Below are 20,005 nucleotides of genomic sequence, written 5' to 3'. Positions count from 1 at the left end.
TTGCATTTCCAAGTATTTAGGCTTATCCTCATGCATGATGCTTTGCCAATTCATAGAGCGTTGTCGTTTTCTATTTCTGTCATTATTGTTAGGGTGCACTATGGTGGTGGTGGTATTGTTAGGGTTTGGATGCAGAAGCCACTGGAAGTAGTAGGTGTTCATTAGTTCCAAGTCTGCATTAAATACTTTGTCGAGGTCGTTAATATGTTTATTTCCATACGCGATGGCCAGGTCGTCCGCATATGCAAAATTACGTATTTTGTGTCTGGCATGTCGGCAATATACAGAATGAAAAGAATAGGTGCTAGTGCCGAACCCTGTGGCAGGCCATTATTCAGAACCATGTCGTTGGTACTAAGACAATGAACTGGGGGAAAACCAGAACAGAAAAAATCGAAACCATTGATATGTGGTGTTACAGAAAAATGTTGATAGTTAGGTAGACTAATATGGTAATTAAGGAAATTTTCCTCAGAATGGACGAGGACAGCAATGTATGGCAAGCACTGCCAAGGGGAGGGTACAGGACGATAGGACATGTGTCAAGACAATAGGGAATAAGGAATTACTGCCATCGTACTAGAGACTGCAGAAAAGCTTTGGAGGAAGACAAAGATTGGAGTACAGCCAGAAAATAGTTGAGTACGTAGGCTGAGTTGCTACTGTCCAATGGAAAGAGACGTAGCTGTACGTTTTGTGCACCATTCATCCAATACGTGATCATCGGACAACCGTGAACATGAACAGTTACAAATAGCTTGCGGTATACTTGTTAAAAGATGGCATTAAAATATAGTCGATCGGTTTATGGTTGTGTGTGTGTGTGTGTGTGTGTGTGTGTGTGTGCGCTACTTTTGTTTATTTAAAAACTAGTTTGATAACTTCAACTACAGATAATTTCTCGGCACTCTACTTATTGACGTGTTATCGTTAATGTCAGTGTAATTTGGTGTATTAAATTACTTATCAATTTGTGGAAGGGAAGCGCTACATGTTTTGGTGTACCCAGGAGCCAATAAAATAATATTACGAAAAGTAATGTTCAGAGTAATGCCGAGAGTCCACTTCACTACTCATTATCATTTACAGTTGTTCATCACCCTTTCGATTTATTTAATACTATTTAAACATTATGTTTGTCCTCTTAAGATGTATTGGCCATAGCCACTACATAATACATTACTGTCCACTTTAGGTGGATACATTTCATCAGGACAAGAATCACCTTATCCTAAGATGGAATGAAAAGTCTTGTATACCATCTGACGACGAATAGTACAAATTTTGATTTATTTGGATCAATGATGTAACTGTTCATACTACTGAGACAAAGATAGTGAGGAAGCTCTACAAATGTGAAATACTGCAAATATATCATTCACTCTCTGTTTCACTCGATACGTCTTGGTGTGTAGTACAATGGATGCAAATTAGGTGTCCAACACTACTGCTGACGCAAGTAGCAGAAGGGTGTGGAAGTCGTCGAGCATATGTATTAGCATACATAACTACATCATTGTGTAAAAAGAAACATAATAACTTTACGAGGAAGTGAACAGAAAAAGAAAATTAAAACACAGAAATACTAAATTTAAATGAAATGTAGGTAAAGTGGAGTATGTGAAAGAAACTCTATATTTGATGGATTACAACCATTGCGTTTATTTTTTATGCTTGAAGACGATAAGGAAATTACAAATGACAGATTGGAAGTAGATGAAAATAATTCGCCGCCAAGATTAAAGACGGAGGTCCACATCACAGAAATGGCGTTGTTTCTCTTGACTGCAGAGAACTTATCACACGTCACCTTCACGAAGGAACGCTGAAAAGAAAAATAAAAACATTCACATGCCAGTATGAGGAGTATTTAATTTAGATAAAGTAAACAATACTTCGAGTTTCTCATGTTAGGATCTGTTAGTAATTTTCACCAATACTATTAATATCTACACCATATGAAAAATAAAGGTAGTGGGGGGAGGACGGATAGGGAAGGGAAGTGATTACTAATGTCAGCTGCATTGGCACATAACGCGGAATCAGCGACGACGAGTGAAAATGTCTTCCAGACCGTGATTAGAATCCGGGATCTCGTACTTACTAGGAAGTGCGTTAACCCCTGCGCCATCCGGGACGCAATGTTAATGCTACTGCGCAGACTATCTCTGCACGTCTCACGGCCGACCCCCGTTCCCAGCGAACGCAACCTACCCGCAGTCCCTGTCCATTCCTTGCACCCTCGCTGCTCTGAGATTTACAAATGAGGCGACGTTATATTTAAGTAGGGAAGTACAGCACAGTGTCATGTTTGTGAAAGTATCAACTATTTAAAAAGGCATTAAATAAACTAATAAAGATTGAGGAGTGCACAGAATGAATCGTTCTGATGTTAGTGAGACATCCTCTCAGTAGCTGAATTTTTAAAGCCTTTTTCACAATAGTGACACCCACAACGATGTTTATTGAGTTTAGACGTCATTAGTTTCATCTTCCACGGCTTCTAAACCGGAAATAACAGTCAAGGTTTTACAATTGTTAATGCATAGTTCTAATATTTAAAAATGTTACACTTGTTATTACAATAGATTTGAAAATATCAGTATGAAGAACGAACAACTAAGATGTTTGATAGATTTATCTTTCCTCTGTTGCTGTCATTGTGCAGTGATTTTGAGGCAAAGATGCATCTACGACTGAATAAATGGAATTTATATTTTGCCATTTTCAGTTTGTCACAGTATGGTTAGGAGCATCTCCTTTGTCCTTAAAAATACACACAAGTACAATATGAGACTATCAAAATGAAATGTGCTGTATGTGAGTATAAATACATATTTCTATATTTTAGGCCACTGTAAATTCTTATTAATAAATTGAGGTGAAAGGTCTAAGACAATATTTAAATTGCTTACTTACTCTCACTCACTCATTCACACCCACACTCACACACTCACTCACTCAGTCATTCACACCCACACTCACGCACACTCACTCATTCATATCCACACTCGCACACTCACTCACTCACTCATTCACACCACACTTACTCGCTCACTCATGTACTCTCTCTCTCTCTCTCTCTTTCTCTCTCTCTTTCTCTCTCTCCCTCTCTCTTTCTCTCACTCTCTCTTTCTCTCTCTCTCTCTCTCTGTCACACACACACACACACACACACACACACACACACACACACACACTTATTCTACAGTTACTTGGTATTTAGAGTTTTTGTCGTTAAAACAGGGGCCTCAGAACATGCTGCACTGTAACTAGCCCAGCGTTTTCTACAGAAATTTCCAGCATAAAAAAACCGTTAAAACATCATGTTTCAGAGGACATGGTCGACGTATAAAACTGTGTATTAACGTTCTATCCCCATCTGAGGGAGGTATATTCAGAGACAAAAATTTCTCAAGGTGCTCCGAGATTATAAATGTACTACGAGTTGTGTGTAACCCACAACCATACATCATGTGACGCCTAATGGTTGATTATCTTTGGCTGTTGATATCATTGCCAGTTAAAAGTAAATCAATCGCTATTCTCTTACTGAAAATTCAGCATTTATATTTCACCTCGATTAACTCGAATCTCCCATAGATCGATATGAAGCATCAGTAGTCTCATATACCGACCGCGGCATCTCAGTCTGGAAGATGTGCTGACATAAACATTGGACATGAAGCCCTCACTGCAGCATTAAAACAAAACTTGTTCAGATCTGAAATTCACAAAGCCGAACGTCAAACAGAGTGGATACATACCTGGTTAATACGTGCCAGGAGGACACGCCTTCAATGTGCAGCTGGCACTCCTACCGTTGGAACCGCAGCGGCAAGTGTTACACTTGTTCTTGAAGGTCGTTCCAGGAGTGCAGTTTACCTCTGCAACACAATATCAAAAGAGACTCAGATAATCGGCTGCGATCTTTTGAAAGGAAACCATCCCAGATTTAGTCTTAAGATGACGCAGATAACCATCAAAAAACATAAACTTTCCTGGCCAGACGTGTCTTTGGAAATAACTGTTCAAGAATGCAAGTCTATACTACAGAAATAATTCTTGATAAATTCTTTGGATGAAATACTCGTCGTATTCCTCCACTTTCACTGTTGAAGCGGTTTAGTATCCTGGAGGTAGGGAATGCAGGTGAACCACCTACGGTGACTCAGCTGGTTATTCTACAATCTGGCTCACGCATTTTCCCCTCTTTCCCTCTTTCTGTCCATTCCCTTCACCCCATCACTTTGTCCACCTCATCTATCCATTTCAGCCTGACCATAGTCAAGCTCGTTGGCATGTATAGCACCTGCTGTACAGTTCAATAAAGCAAGCTAATACTACTCCCACGACATGCATTTCGTACAGGGCAGGCTCATATCAGGGGCTTGAAAATAATGTATTTGTCCCTGATGTACAGGCTGCTGTGCAACGCAGGTCGATAAAACAGGCCAATACAACTCAACACAATAGGGCAGCCTACATGTTGGGACCCAGAAAACTGTTTCTTGCCCCTGACATGTACACTGTCCTGCAAAGCAAGTTGGATTGACTGTCTGATACTGTTCCCACACAATTAGCCTTTCATGCAGGGAGTCTATACTCCAGGGGCTGAAAAAATCACGTTTTTGCCTGTATCTCCACTACCATCAGAGCTAGGATATTATAAACCACATCACACTGATATTCTGGTGCCTTGCGTTTTTCGGCCACATTTGGTCGAAATCGATCAAGTCGGTTTCAAGGAGATAACTGAGATACTCATGTACACTCTGATTACACAACAATTTTGTACGTGAACAACAGCCGGCCAGAGTAGCCGAGGGGTTCTAGGCGGTACAGTCTGGAACCGCGCGGCCGCAACGGTCGCAGGTTCGAATCCTGCCTCGGGCATGAATGTGTGTGATGTCCTTAGGTTAGTTAGGTTTAAGTAGTTCTAAGTTCTAGGGGACTGATGACCACAGCAGTTAAGTCCCATAGTGCTCAGAGCCATTTGAACCATTTGTACGTGAACACTACTATGTTTACACTTAAAAAATTTGTGGCTTCTGATTTGTTTCACTTCCGTTTTCACTGTTTGTTTGCAAATGACTATGCAATTTACAAAACGGCATGAGTGTTACTACTCACACAAAAGATCACTGCAGGTGTGATCTACATTTCCTTGCACATTCGCTTACACTGCCAGATATTGCCAGATATTGACTGTATTACATGTTTTACCGTTGAACTTCTGTTTCCATTTCAAACTATGCTAATCCTGTCAAATCGCTTCTGCTGTAGCTTGGATATTTATAGGCAATTTTCTTGGTCACCATTCATTTAATTCAAAAATACTCAGCGTAAATCTACAAAGTTCCAGTCTCCGTTAGTTTCAGAATCAAATCAAGGCAACAGCAGTGCAGAGGGACACTAACCATAACCTTGTTCACAAAGAGCTCGCGCCACCTCAGAACCATCAACTGCCCTTCTGCAGAAGGCCTAAGCGACGAATTTCATCTCTGGCCACAGTTAAGCTGGCTACAGTGACCTCTCGCTATCGCGGGAAGCACACAGCTGTGCGGCTTTCGAGGTTACTGCTGAGAGACGACGTCTTGGCCTCCGTTCGCTGCTGCTCTTGGTAGGCATCACTCTGTGACTACCACTAGTGTTGTGGTTGCTGACTTTTTCACGATACAATTTCGTTCACCAGAATGAGATTTTCACTCTGCAGCGGAGTGTGCGCTGATATGATCTTCCAGGCAATTTCGTTCACCTTTTGTCAGGACATTCGAAATAAAATGTTCATAGCACATTCATCCACGGTTAAGCTGCAAATACACCACGAGGAAGTAGTTGCATGGAATCAAAATTACTAGGGAGGTGACTTTGTATCACTGCCCCTGTCTGCATGCTCTCAATTTGTGATTGCTCATGGCTCATAACTTTCTCTCTGGATTCCAAATTATCAAGCACGTGGAGCCCTGCACGGTTCAAATTGTGGGCTGGCAAAATCCCACCCTATGTAACGAGACTGCCTCGCATTTTTGTGCTCCATTGTGAATATATGAAGTTTAATTAATATTGCCCGTTCTGGTACTGGTCTGTAGTCTACCCCTAGTGCTTTCATTAAGCAGTTTATTTTCCTCGGCAACTGAGCCCCTGCTGTAGGAGAACAGATCCACTACCTCCATGGTCCAGGGGAAATATGATTTTCAGTTGAGGTCACTTTAATCTGTTAGTAGAGAAAACAATGGCAGACAGAATTTATTTATTGCTTGCGGTTCAATTCTACCAAGTTCGGCGGTCAACAACGTTGCTAAAAAAAAATTAAAAAAAAAACAATAAATTGTTCAGATGGCTCTTAGCAGTATGGGACTTAACATCTGATGTCATCAGTCTCCTAAACTTAGAACTACTTAAACCTAACTATCCTAATGACATCACACACCTCCATGCCTGAGGCAGGATTCGAACCTGCGACCGTAGCAGCAGCGCGGTTCCGGACTGAAGCGCCTAGAACCACACGGCCACAGTGGCCGGAACAACGTTGCGAATTATTTACTTTTGAGTCGCTCTACATTCCTGTCGTCTGCGGAGTGCTGTTCAACTACACAGCTGTAGATTCGCAATCCACCAGTTATCACGCTACGTCGTTAATTAGTTTCATTTGACCTGCTCTGTGAGGGTTGTGTCTTAGGTCACAATTCTGAATAAGCGGAAGCAACAAAAGCTAGTGAAAGTCTGCTTGTTTTTCTTCTGATGACATTGGAAACAAAGTACGTGAATGTACGGCAGCACAGTTATCGTTGCTACACTGATGTGTAAAACTCAGGGACGAAAGTAAAATTCGCTTGATGTGTCACGGCCAAGTAGCACAGTTCAGTGAAGAACTGCTATAACTCAAAGAAATACGCAGTGAGACGAACAGAAATGAGATAGAGAGAGAGATGGACTCACGTCTACGGCCGCGGCTGAGACATCCCAGCTGGGTGCAGATGGCGGACGTTCCACTGCTGTTGCACGTGCACGTGTTGCAGTCCTTCTTGAAGGTCGAGTTGGGTGTACAGCTCTGGGCTTCACGTTTCACGATGGGCGACTCCTCTGCCTCTGTGAAGCGACAATACATTAAGCTCATGTTCAGGGAACCGGGAAGCCTCTACAAAATGCGGCTGTATACGTAGGCAGACAAGTCACTCAATTTTCCTTCTTCATTAACATTATCCTATATTTACGATACACAATTTCTTCTTTAATTTACTTGCATTTCTTTTCAGTTTGTACTGAAACTATGTACAAAAGACCTACAAAAAGAAAATTTGCCTTGGACAAACAGAATGATAATATACGTACAAGGAAACATATCGCGACAAAATGGTTCAAATGGCTCTGAGCACTATGGGACTTTAACTTCTGAGGTCATCAGTCCCCTAGAACTTAGAACTACACTCCTGGAAATGGAAAAAAGAACACATTGACACCGGTGTGTCAGACCCACCATACTTGCTCCGGACACTGCGAGAGGGCTGTACAAGCAATGATCACACGCACGGCACAGCGGACACACCAGGAACCGCGGTGTTGGCCGTCGAATGGCGCTAGCTGCGCAGCATTTGTGCACCGCCGCCGTCAGTGTCAGCCAGTTTGCCGTGGCATACGGAGCTCCATCGCAGTCTTTAACACTGGTAGCATGCCGCGACAGCGTGGACGTGAACCGTATGTGCAGTTGACGGACTTTGAGCGAGGGCGTATAGTGGGCATGCGGGAGGCCGGGTGGACGTACCGCCGAATTGCTCAACACGTGGGGCGTGAGGTCTGCACAGTACATCGATGTTGTCGCCAGTGGTCGGCGGAAGGTGCACGTGCCCGTCGACCTGGGACCGGACCGCAGCGACGCACGGATGCACGCCAAGACCGTAGGATCCTACGCAGTGCCGTAGGGGACCGCACCGCCACTTCGCAGCAAATTAGGGACACTGTTGCTCTTGGGGTATCGGCGAGGACCGTTCGCAACCGTCTCCATGAAGCTGGGCTACGGTCCCGCACACCGTTAGGCCGTCTTCCGCTCACGCCCCAACATCGTGCAGCCCGCCTCCAGTGGTGTCGCGACAGGCGTGAATGGAGGGACGAATGGAGACGTGTCGTCTTCAGCGATGAGAGTCGCTTCTGCCTTGGTGCCAATGATGGTCGTATGCGTGTTTGGCGCCGTGCAGGTGAGCGCCACAATCAGGACTGCATACGACCGAGGCACACAGGGCCAACACCCGGCATCATGGTGTGGGGAGCGATCTCCTACACTGGCTGTACACCACTGGTGATCGTCGAGGGGACACTGAATAGTGCACGGTACATCCAAACCGTCATCGAACCCATCGTTCTACCATTCCTAGACCGGCAAGGGAACTTGCTGTTCCAACAGGACAACGCACATCCGCATGTATCCCGTGCCACCCAACGTGCTCTAGAAGGTGTAAGACAACTACCCTGGCCAGCAAGATCTCCGGATCTGTCCCCCATTGAGCATGTTTGGGACTGGATGAAGCGTCGTCTCACGCGGTCTGCACGTCCAGCACGAACGCTGGTCCAACTGAGGCGCCAGGTGGAAATGGCATGGCAAGCCGTTCCACAGGACTACATCCAGCATCTCTACGATCGTCTCCATGGGAGAATAGCAGCCTGCATTGCTGCGAAAGGTGGATATACACTGTACTAGTGCCGACATTGTGCATGCTCTGTTGCCTGTGTCTATGTGCCTGTGGTTCTGTCAGTGTGATCATGTGATGTATCTGGCCCCAGGAATGTGTCAATAAAGTTTCCCCTTCCTGGGACAATGAATTCACGGTGTTCTTATTTCAATTTCCAGGAGTGTACTTGAACCTAACTAACCTAAGGACATCACACACATCCATGCCCGAGGCGGGATTCGAACCTGCGACCGTAGCAGTTGCGCGGTTCCGGACTAAAGCGCCTAGAACCGCTCGGCCACCACGGCCGGCCTATGTCGCGACAGATCCAACACTCTTCGTGTTATCAAATTTACCAGTTGCGTTCTCTTAGCTTAACAGTTTCAGAAAATTTAGAGAACCAGCATTTGCAGCTGACTGGGTAATGATTCCAGTGCCGCCTTCGTACATTTAGTGAAGAGAGCATAAGGAGCCATAGACGCCGTCGATTTTTCCTTGCTTTATTTTCGAAAGGAAGAGGAATGGAAGTGACTAGCAGTGGTAAAAAGTACCCTCTGCAATGCACCATACGATGGCTAGCGAGTACATAAGCAGATGTAGACATAGATGATTGAGACGCTCTTGATGCTGGCGGATCAACTTCCTCTGTTATAGAAGTAGCCCGCCTGAAACTGGAACCCGTGTTTGAGAGCTGCCTATACCCTTTCGTTATTTTCAAAATACTTATCACAGAATAACTTCTTAAGTGTAAAACATTCAGAAGTGGGAACAGTATCGGTACTGTAGGATGTGTGGCGTCGTCCACAGAACCGGCTGCCAAATAGAGGTTGGCACCTCGCAGCGAAAGCACAGAAATCGGTAGTCGCAGGACGCCACACTGACAAATGAAAACGCAGGCGTACCCATGCGTCCCAGTGCTTCGCTAGACTACCGTAGTCGCTGGTCTAGTGACGGGTGTGCAGAGAAACGTTTCCCAGTTCGCAGTCAACGATCAAGACGACAGCACTGTCTTAGATATGCCGCCGGTTTATTAAATGCATTAGGCAGACCTTAATGTGATCTTTGTGTCAGTAATACTTCAAGTAAAAGAGTCTTGTAAAATTGTCGGATTCAAGTGATACCTTAATATTCAAAGAGTTGTAAATACTCAGAACATTCCTGTGGAGATGGACTATACCAAGCTAAGTAAATCTTCTTGTAATAAAATGAACTAATACGAGTGTTTTGAGTGTTAAAGGTTATCAGTGTTGAAGTTCCATTCGATTTCTTCTCGGAGCAAACCGAAGAACCCACCGTTCCACGGGCGAGTGTGTTATCGTCCGGCACAACAGGGTGGATGGGCAAACTCCCAACTTCTAGTGGTGAAAGGAAACACAGCAGACATGTAGTGAAGGCCCTACAGCAAAGACGATGTCATCGTTTTTTTACTTTCTCTGTTCCGAAAAACGTTGAGGGGTGTTTGAAGGTGCGACTGGGTGGAAAAAATCATGTTGGCCTGGAAAACATTTACGACATGGCTGAAGTGAAACTGACCCTTGCTAACGAAGATCACACAAGGTGCTGGAAATGGCCACTGCAGCCTTCGATTCAGCGCTGAGCTTGATTTTTATCAAACTATGAGACAGGCGTGCCAGACCTTCGTCACGCAGCAATAGCGGCTTCAGTGTCTTGCTGTAGCTCTTTCAGGGCTTTCTGTGATTTTCCAAAATCGCTTCAGCCAAATGCCGGGATGGTTCCTTTGAAAAGGCACGGCCGATTTGCCTACGTATGCTTCCCCACTCCGAGGTTGTGCTCCGTTTCTAATGACCTCTGTCTCGACGGGACGTTAAATACTAATGTTCTCCGTCTCCCCCTCCTGCTCCGCCTCTTTAAGGGTATCTGAATACACCTGACCCTTCCATTATCCCCACAGGTAAAAATCACAGGGAGGGAGAGATAAGGCGATTTACGAAACGAGGAGACTCCACTGCCTCTGCTAATAATGCTCTCCTCGGGCAGCATCGTACACCTCAACTCGCGTGCACTCGTAGCACCGTTGTCAATGCGGTGTGTTTTGTTGTCCCATCTCGCTGGAAATATCGATACAGCTTTTCAGCTTCTGTGAGTATAGCCAGATATAGATTATATAGTTTCTGGATATAACGGTTAACATTAACAGCTTGGTGAAAGCGTCTTGTCACGATACGAATGTTAGACATTGTGTACCAAATTGCCAAACATATGATTATGCAGCGGCTCTTCATAGTTCTGTGATCCGTAATGGCACAAATTCTGTGGGTTCACATACAGTGACAAGCTGAAAATGGCCTCACGTGAAGAAATGAAGACTGAGGGTCTAAAACTTTCTTCACTCAGGAACCACCAGCAGAACCAAAAACTCGAAACTTCTTTTGGCTCCAAAATTTGCAAGGATACAGTAGCAGCTCCTTTTTGACAGTGTTCCGACTCGACGATTGGTTAGTTCCCACTTAAACAGATAAACGGCGTTGAGATTAAGTCTGACTTGGCTACAGGTTTCCCTTTTTCTGGCAATGTTCGAATTCTTTTCGGATAGCTACGGCTTTTACTCGCTACGGAACCCGTTTCACCCCATTTTATCACTACACTTTGCATTGCATGCTTTGCTGGAGGTTTTACAAACATCTGCTCTCTTAAACTCTTCCACAAACAGTTTCACACAGGTTTTCCACAAATGGTGCTTAGCATAACATTCGACAATGAACATGCGTCGTTTTATAACGAGCACCGTTTATGCTCGTATGGCCAATAAGCATGTCTGCTCCTCTCACCCAGTTATACTTGACGACAGTGTCAGGTACTCGCGAAAGAGCATCTGGGAGATGCGCATTCGCAGACGTGTGGCAGCAACTGACTGGCGTACCTAAACAGCGTTTCCAGAATTTTCTGTGGTGGGCAGTTCTCCTACTCTTTAACAAGTGTCAGTTGCGCGTTAGTCTTACAAATATTTTCAGCGTCGGTTTCATTTTGCTCACCCTCTATTTGAAATTATTATTACTATTTATAAAATCCCGTGTCTGGGGCATGGATGTGTGTGATGTCCTTAGGTTAGTTAGGTTCAAGTAGTTCTAAGTTCTAGGGGACTGATGACCTCAGAAGGTAAGTCCCATAGTGCTCCGAGCCAGCCCGTGTGTGGAAGTGTCATCCAATGACACTTCATACCGTTGAAAATGTAGAAGCCAGTCGTTATCTGTGCAGCAGTCACCCCTATTTTATCCATTGGACCTTGTTGTAGTTATTCGACAACACTGAACAACAAACAACAGTTCCACTGTACGAAGCCCTGATTAAGAGCCCACCAGAGAACTGGCGTTAGCTCCCTTACGGCTTGTTTTAGACCCTATGCGTTTAACGCCCTGAATCGACGTTGGGGTTCCTGCACTGAATTTGTTAATCATGAGACCCTCTGCAACCCTTTGACGTTAGTCCGTATCGTTTCATTACTCCCCGCATGCTACAGTATACGTTTTATTACACCTTGCATTCTGCTCTATACTGGACGAAAAATTATTGAACAACGTCAATATATTATTTTTGTTCGACACCGGTATTTCGTGAAACAACAGAGGATACTCTCAAACGAAGCAGACAGCCTCTTACCTCTCTTCGTAACACACCCTTTGCGCGTGCAGACCCAGACGCCTGTTGGAGTGCATCTACAAGTGTTGCAGTCTTCCTTCTTCGTGGTTCCTGGAGTACACTCTAGAACAAAAACCAACCAGCAAATGAAAATGTGTTTACTGTCTCAGGGTTTATTTTAACTTTTTTAGTCATCACTAAGCATTCCGTGGTTTCGCGTTAAAAATCATTACGTTACGTTTCCTTACTAACTTTTCTGGAGCAATATGACACTTTCGGTCATGCATATGCATTCAGCATGCAACTATTCAGACAAAGATACTTGCTGAGAACCACTGTAAATAAAATTATCTACTGAAGAATATGCTTCATTTGCTACTGAATATCAGCACCAACTGTTATGCAAAAGACTGGTTTCTGTATAAATCCAAAAATGTATCCGTCCGTCGGTGTTTTTTAATTATTTCTGTAATATGTTAACACGAAGTCGTAATTATTCCTACAAAATTAGGCCTACAGCAGTTTTTATAACATTAACTAACTGCTTAAAATGTGTTTATATTTCACATAAGTGAATAATAACACCCAACAACGACGTCACAAAGGTCGTGCAAAGTGTTTGGGTTTATATAAAACGCAACAGGTGGACCTGATATTTACTAATTTTGTCAGCAGGCATTGGATCCGCAAGAACCGCAAAACCAAATGATCAATGACGCCTCATTTAGCTTAGCTTTTGTACATGAAAACGGCTCCTTGTGGCACAGATGTCCATCGAACTTTTCATTTTTGTGTCAATACAGGATTTAAGCACCAGGAATTTCGAAAAAGAAAAAAAACGGATACAGTAATACCATTTTCATGCACTTGGACGTGCATTCACAGACCCGTCTCCACAAATAAGATTAAGACGAAAAAATGTTATTTAGACTAGTTATAAAATACACTGTACAAATAAATTAGGCGATGGATATGTACTTGGATTTCCTGTACTCCCTTACTTGACGTTTCTTGAACTACTCGTCTTAGCCTAACTGGTGATATTTCCACTGATGCAGCGAATGAGACCTCTCTCAATACAGTGACGGTACGTAACAGATATGAGTATCTTTTTTTTTTTTTTTTTAAATCCATTTATCGTGAACACATTTTTGAAAATATCGTAGACGTGTGTAATTCGGAATGATTTGTATGACAATCATCTGTAGCAAACACACGGTTCATTCAGTGGCGGTTTTACCGAACGAAATGGCGCAGGGGTTCCCGCAGTGAACTTTCCTTTGAATCTAGCGTCGGTCGATTTCTTGTTATAATGACGCTCCATGCTAATTATTCATATCAGTTTCAGTTTCATTCGCATGCAGCATGGGAGTACAAATCTGTGTTATGACCTCTCATATAAAGGAAATAAAAATAAAAACAAAAAAATAAAGGAAACATTAAACATCCTACTAATGCTGCATTGAATCACTCTGGTTTTAAATTCTTGACTACACGACGAACTGATCAACAAAACATTTCGGAACAAGATTTAGAGTCTGCAGGCCACTCGTGTAAGAAGGAATATTGTAACAGCTTCTACATAAAAGGCCATTCGCAAATTTCCTGACTCATTATTTTGTTGCGTAAACTGTTACCGAGGCAAGAGCTATGGGAGTTTGCTGTAGGTTCCGGTTTGGTTGTTGTGTGTACCACATACCAAAGAAATACAAGAAAAGTCTGATCCCTGGCTGTTTGTCTGGTGATTTCGTTCTTCGGAAAACATTTGAATAGTCGTTTATTTCTCGCACATATTATGGAGAAAGTAGTCGTCGTGTTTGTAATGTTACACGATGACTTAGAATCCTCGCATTAGGTACGGAAATTCCAGATTACTTAAGAACAACCATTACTTCTGTTGCTCTAACGTGAGCAATACCCTCCAGCGGTGGTTTTTAAAACGTACCCCAAACAGCACGTCACCATTATCGTTGCGTTAAGCAAGATTTTGTGATGTGTATTTTCGAATCCGTAATTTCAATTAAAGATATCTTATTTGCGTGTCCTACATAATCTTATATCCTGGATCACACTATAAAAAGTAGAGGCGTATACGCGGATTCCACTTGCACTTGGAGGTATGAACACCTTTTCATCTTCGTTTCTGTGACGCGCGTCTCACTTACTGAACAAGCGCTCACAGTTCGTAAGGTATGCTCTTTAGAGCCCTTGTTTATTGGACATATTTTTTCTTGTTTTGGTTTCTACAACAGCCTCTCAAAATATGGAAAGCGAAGAGCCTGCGGTAGAAGAGGTTTCGCAGCATCGAAGAGGAAAAAGTGCGCATAGCTCTTAAGGTTTGCGTTCTAGGGTCTACGTTTATTAGCTATTTTTTCTTGTTTTCATCCATACTGTCATCCCTGAAAGCTTTTCGGTGGAATTCTGATTCACCCTACTTGTGCCATGGGACATGACTTTTGAATTAACCTGTACAATCGCGATGAGAAGTCGAACATAAGAGTACATGGATATAATAAAAATGCATAACACGCATACAATACGCACAGAAATATGGAGCACCTAAGTTATCGCCACATTTCATCTTTTAGTGGTTTTAAAATCACATCATGAGTATTTGTGTGAAGGTTAAAAAGACTAAAATCTCTCTTAAGTTTACCAAATTATGAACGAAATTTTTTTGTTTATCTTTGTGCCTCGGCCGAGTAACGAATAGAAAACAATGACCCGGCAGGAAAGTAAACATATCTGTGAGAGGCATCTGAACACGAATTTACAATAAATCCTAAACTGGTAATCATCTGACTTAAATTAATTTTTTAAACCATATTTCTGGCAGGTTGTTGTTCGAATTATAAATTTTATGATCTTCTTAACAACTTCGTAAAAATAGTTTGAGAAGGAAAAATACTGGGTAAAGGGTATCAAAAGGCAGGCCCAGACCATACACCTATGAACTGTTATGAGTGGAATGAACCGCAACAGCTACAACCAAATATTAAAGTTGGCGAGGGAGAGGTGAATCGCTACATTGCCTAGGCGTTGCTGTAGTGTGATGATGATGGGGTGTTGTTTTCGGACTCAATCCGGAGCCTTCATAAAATTATTTATGAAGAGGTGAAGCGTGGTTTTAACCAGGATACGCAGAAGCTCTACTGCTTCAGTCATTGTCCACCTCTCTTAGTGAGATACGACTATACAGCGGGAGGTGTCGTTCCTGTTTCTCTGTGGAAACAGCAGGAGCAGCACTGCTTAAAACTGTACCAGAATGGAAATACTGAATGATTAATTGTCCTGGCGGCTCCGAAATGCAACAATCGCAGTGAGACTCACCCGATGCGGCGTCCACTGTGGTTGCCATGGCGACGAACAAGGCCGCCGCTGCTATCGCTAGTGTGACCTTCATGTCTGCTGGTGCTGCTTCTGCCTGCTGCCGCTAATGCTGTGCGAATATGACTGCCGACCGGACGTCCCACGCGTGTTTATATACCACTCCAGTCCACTCCCTGGTCCCCACCACCCGAACCCCTACGCTTATTTTTCGCGAGCCAGCGGGGTTTCAGTTCTGGGAATTCCAGCGTCCTGTTGCGCTGGTCAGCTTCCGAGAATGATCACCGAGCACTGTACTCCATCATATTATCTGTATTGAGTGCGAGACAGGTCAGGAGTGGTGGTTCCCCGCATCAGCTTGACGTCAGAAACTTTCCACGTTTCAAAAAGGTAATGGGAATATTTGTGTACTATTCGGCAAAGGCCCTATTCCAATTAATGCTCTTAATTCTGTGTTTTACCAGTGAAGTGATTCGGTCCATGAATTCTGTTTAAGAGACGATGATATAAATCTCCGATATACTTGCAAAGATTTAAAGATCAGTAATGCAGCCAGTTTCAGTTAGAAAATAAAAGTTTTGCAGGTACCTATAAATAAAAGAAAAATGTTATTCCTAGAAAAATTTATGCAGTAGGTACAAGACGTATGTATCAGTCATAATAACCAACTAGCACAAAGTTAATACATGCAGAGAGACCTTTGTGTCCACACATGATACATGAAGCTAAATATTCTGTTGATAATGTTGCATAGGATAAACTCTCTTGAAAGATTGGAGGTGTCAGGAGTAAAAAATAGGGAGGGGAATATTCTCTACAACTTGCACAGAAACCAGATAACAGTTATATGAGTCGAAAGTCATCGAAGGGAAACGTTAGTTGAGATGGGAGTAAGACAGGATTGCAACTTATACCCGACCTTCTTTAACCTCAGCACTGAGCAAGCATTAAAGGAAACTAAAGAAACATTCTGGAGTGAAATTATTGTTCAGGTAGAAGAAATAAAATTTTTAATATTTGGTGAAGTCATTATAACATAAATCTTTCTTGTCGGGACATACGCAACTGTTTATATCATCATCAGTCATAAGATTCGCTATAATTGTAAACTTTACTATTTCCTAATAAAAATTTCCCTTAAAGAAATAAAAAAATTGGTACTATAGCAGGTCTTACAACAATGATGAATTTCATTACAGTTTTGACACAAGCAGTGTGCTTAGATAATATGAACAGTGTCTTGAAAAAGATAAATGCCAATAAAAATAAAATACTGGTAATGGGTTGTAGTCGAATTAAATCAGGTTATGTTAAGAGAATTAGATTAAAAAACTGTGATATGAGTCGCTGAAGATAGTAGCTGAGTTTTGCTATTTGATGTGCAAAATAATTAATCATTGCTGAATTAAAGTGGATATAAAATATAGATTGGCAACACGAAGAGAAGTGTTTCTAAGATATGAGAAATATTTTAACGTGTAATATAAAATGAAACGTTAGGTAAGTATTTGCCTGGACAGTTTCGTAAACACGGGTGCTATACAGTGCAGATAAGGAGAGAAATACAATCTTCTGAAAATTGGTGCTACATAAGAATGCAGGAGACTGGACAGGTAGATCGGATAACCAAAGAAGAGGTACTGAATCAAACTGAGGCGAAAAGAAAATTACGGTACTAAACGAAGATATCGATCGATAGAACATATCCTGAACCATGAAAGAATAGTGTATTTGGTAATGGAGGGTCGTGTAACAACCCACACATTGAGGAAATTCAAGGACTGTCTAAAGAAAGCGGGTTCAACAGGAGGAGGATTACAGAAGTTGTGGAGATGCCTATATAGGATAGCGTAGTTTGGAAAGGCGCGTCTCATCAGTCTTCGGATTGAAGACCACAACAGCATCGTGATTCTCGTTCCAAATACCTGACATCTACTAAAATAGGTTATACAAGCCATCTGCAGAAATAAACACGAAAATATAAAATATGACGTCAAATACTAAACAATTACAACTGTGCAGGCAAATGCAGCACTTTCTGGTAAACCTTCTGGGATGTAAGGTCGTGGTCCATGAAACTTTTCAGCTCCTAACGTTTCGTCCAGAGCTGCGCTGGACATCTTCAGAGGGGTGTTTCTCCTCCGGTGAGTCTTGCCGGAAACGTTAGGAGCTGAAGAGTTTCATGGACCACGACCTTACATCCCGGAAGATTTACCGGAAGATATGTCATCCGGTCGTGAAAGCCTTCATACTATAAATACAGCATTACTGCTGATAACATTCTCCCAAGAGATTTAAATTGGTCGTAAAATATCAGTTTCAATGTTTCACATACGATACACGAATCGGATTCTGTAAATGTTTACGAGGGCATTCTTTTTGCGTGAAATGTCTTAAAGCTTTTTAAGTAGAGGGAACGTTATTAACATTCTACGTTTTTATTCTTTGTAACTACATATTTATTTCTGAATATAGTCACCCTGGCGGCGAACACATTTCTCCCAACGAGAGACGGGTTGGTTAACACCGTCGCCTGTAGAATGAGTGAAGTACGAGGTGCATTCAAGTTCTAAGGCCTCTGATTTTTTTCTCCGGAATGGAAAGAGATAGAAACATGCACATTGTTTTAAAATGAGGCTGCATTGTTCGTCAATACGTCCCAGAGATGGCAGCACCGTATGGCAGATGGAATTTTACCGCCAGCGGCGAGAATGAGAACTGTTTTAAATACTTAAAATGGCGACGTTTTCCTTACTTGAACAGCGTGCAATCATTCGTTTTCTGAATTTGCGTGGTGTGAAACCAATTGAAATTCATAGACAGTTGAAGGAGACATGTGGTGATGGAGTTATGGATGTGTCGAAAGTGCGTTCGTGGGTGCGACAGCTTAATGAAGGCAGAACATCGTGTGACAACAAACCGAAACAACCTCGGGCTCACACAAGCCGGTCTGACGACATGATCGAAAAAGTGGAGAGAATTGTTTTGGGGGATCGCCGAATGACTGTTGAACAGATCGCCTCCAGAGTTAGCATTTTTGTGGGTTCTGTGCACACAATCCTGCATGACGACCTGAAAATGCGAAAAGTGTCATCCAGGTGGGTGCCACGAATGCTGACGGATGACCACATGGCTGCCCGTGTGGCATGTTGCCAAGCAATGTTGACGTGCAACGACAGCATGAATGGGACTTTCTTTTCGTCGGTTGTGACAATGGATGAGATGTGGATGCCATTTTTCAATCCAGAAACAAAGCACCAGTCAGCTCAATGGAAGCACACAGATTCACCGCCACCAAAAAAATTTCGGGTAACCGCCAGTGCTGAAAAAATGATGGTGTCCATGTTCTGGGACAGCGAGGGCGTAATCCTTACCCATTGCGTTCCAAAGGGCACTACGGTAACAGGTGCATCCTACGAAAATATTTTGAAGAACAAATTCCTTCCTGCACTGCAACAAAAACGTCCGGGAAGGGCTGCGCGTGTGCTGTTTCACCAAGACAACGCACCCGCACATGGAGCTAGCGTTACGCAACAGTTTCTTCGTGATAACAACTTTGAAGTGATTCCTCATGCTCCCTACTCACCTGACCTGGCTCCTAGTGACTTTTGGCTTTTTCCAACAATGAAAGACACTCTCCGTGGCCGCACATTCACCAACCGTGCTGCTATTGCCTCAGCGATTTTCCAGTGGTCAAAACACACTCCTAAAGAAGCCTTCGCCGCTGCCACGGAATCATGGCGTCAGCGTTGTGAAAAATGTGTACGACTGCAGGGCGATTACGTCGAGAAGTAACGCCAGTGTCATCGATTTCGGGTGAGTAGTTAATTAGAAAAAAAATCGGAGGCCTTAGAGCTTGAATGCACCTCGTAATTGCCGAAGCCACGTCTATTTGCAACACTTCGTAGTTATCAGAATGAAACCCTCGAAGATATTCTGTTTTGGAAAGAGATGAAGGAATGGGCCGAGTCGACACTGTATGGAGGATGACCGATGACATTGAATCCAAGACGTAGGATTGTTGCAGATGACACAGCGCTCGTGTGGGGTCTGGCATTATCATACTGAAGGAGAGGATGCCGCATGTGTTGACGAACTGTTCGAATTCGAACAGCACGCTGTTTCTCACGCACCGACAGAGTTACGTTACACACCGACATGTTACACTATACAATTCTGTGTCCTCTATTGGCAGAGGGCTGCAAATATGTAGACATGAAGAATAAATATGTAGAGTGTTAATAACTTTTGTTTTATATAAAAAGAAGTAGTTGTACTTCATTGTCCTTTTGCTTGAGTCTAGCAAAAAAATAAAAATTAAAAAAAAAACAAAAAAACCGACGATCGATTTTCTACAGAAGAAACTTTTCTAAATTCATACTCAAATGACGTAAAACCACACTGACATGACAAGT

General features: G+C 42.9%; 1 protein-coding gene across 1 annotated transcript; it reads right to left on the bottom strand.

The window, feature by feature from the left end:
- Positions 1-1,637: 1,637 nt before the first annotated feature.
- LOC124544645 (serine protease inhibitor I/II-like) lies at positions 1,638-15,745 on the bottom strand. Its single transcript, XM_047123260.1, has 5 exons — positions 15,594-15,745; positions 12,285-12,386; positions 6,943-7,092; positions 3,768-3,887; positions 1,638-1,825 (listed from the first exon to the last, which is right to left on the bottom strand). Exons 1-4 carry the CDS (start codon positions 15,664-15,666, stop codon positions 3,772-3,774), a joined length of 441 nt encoding a protein of 146 aa, XP_046979216.1. The 5' UTR covers positions 15,667-15,745; the 3' UTR covers positions 1,638-1,825; positions 3,768-3,771.
- Positions 15,746-20,005: the final 4,260 nt, after the last annotated feature.

This window comes from Schistocerca americana, chromosome 8, assembly GCF_021461395.2.
Source record: "Schistocerca americana isolate TAMUIC-IGC-003095 chromosome 8, iqSchAmer2.1, whole genome shotgun sequence".
Lineage (NCBI taxonomy): Eukaryota > Metazoa > Arthropoda > Insecta > Orthoptera > Acrididae > Schistocerca > Schistocerca americana.
The sequence above is the reverse complement of the archived record's forward strand: the minus strand, read 5'-3'. Positions and strand labels throughout refer to the sequence as shown.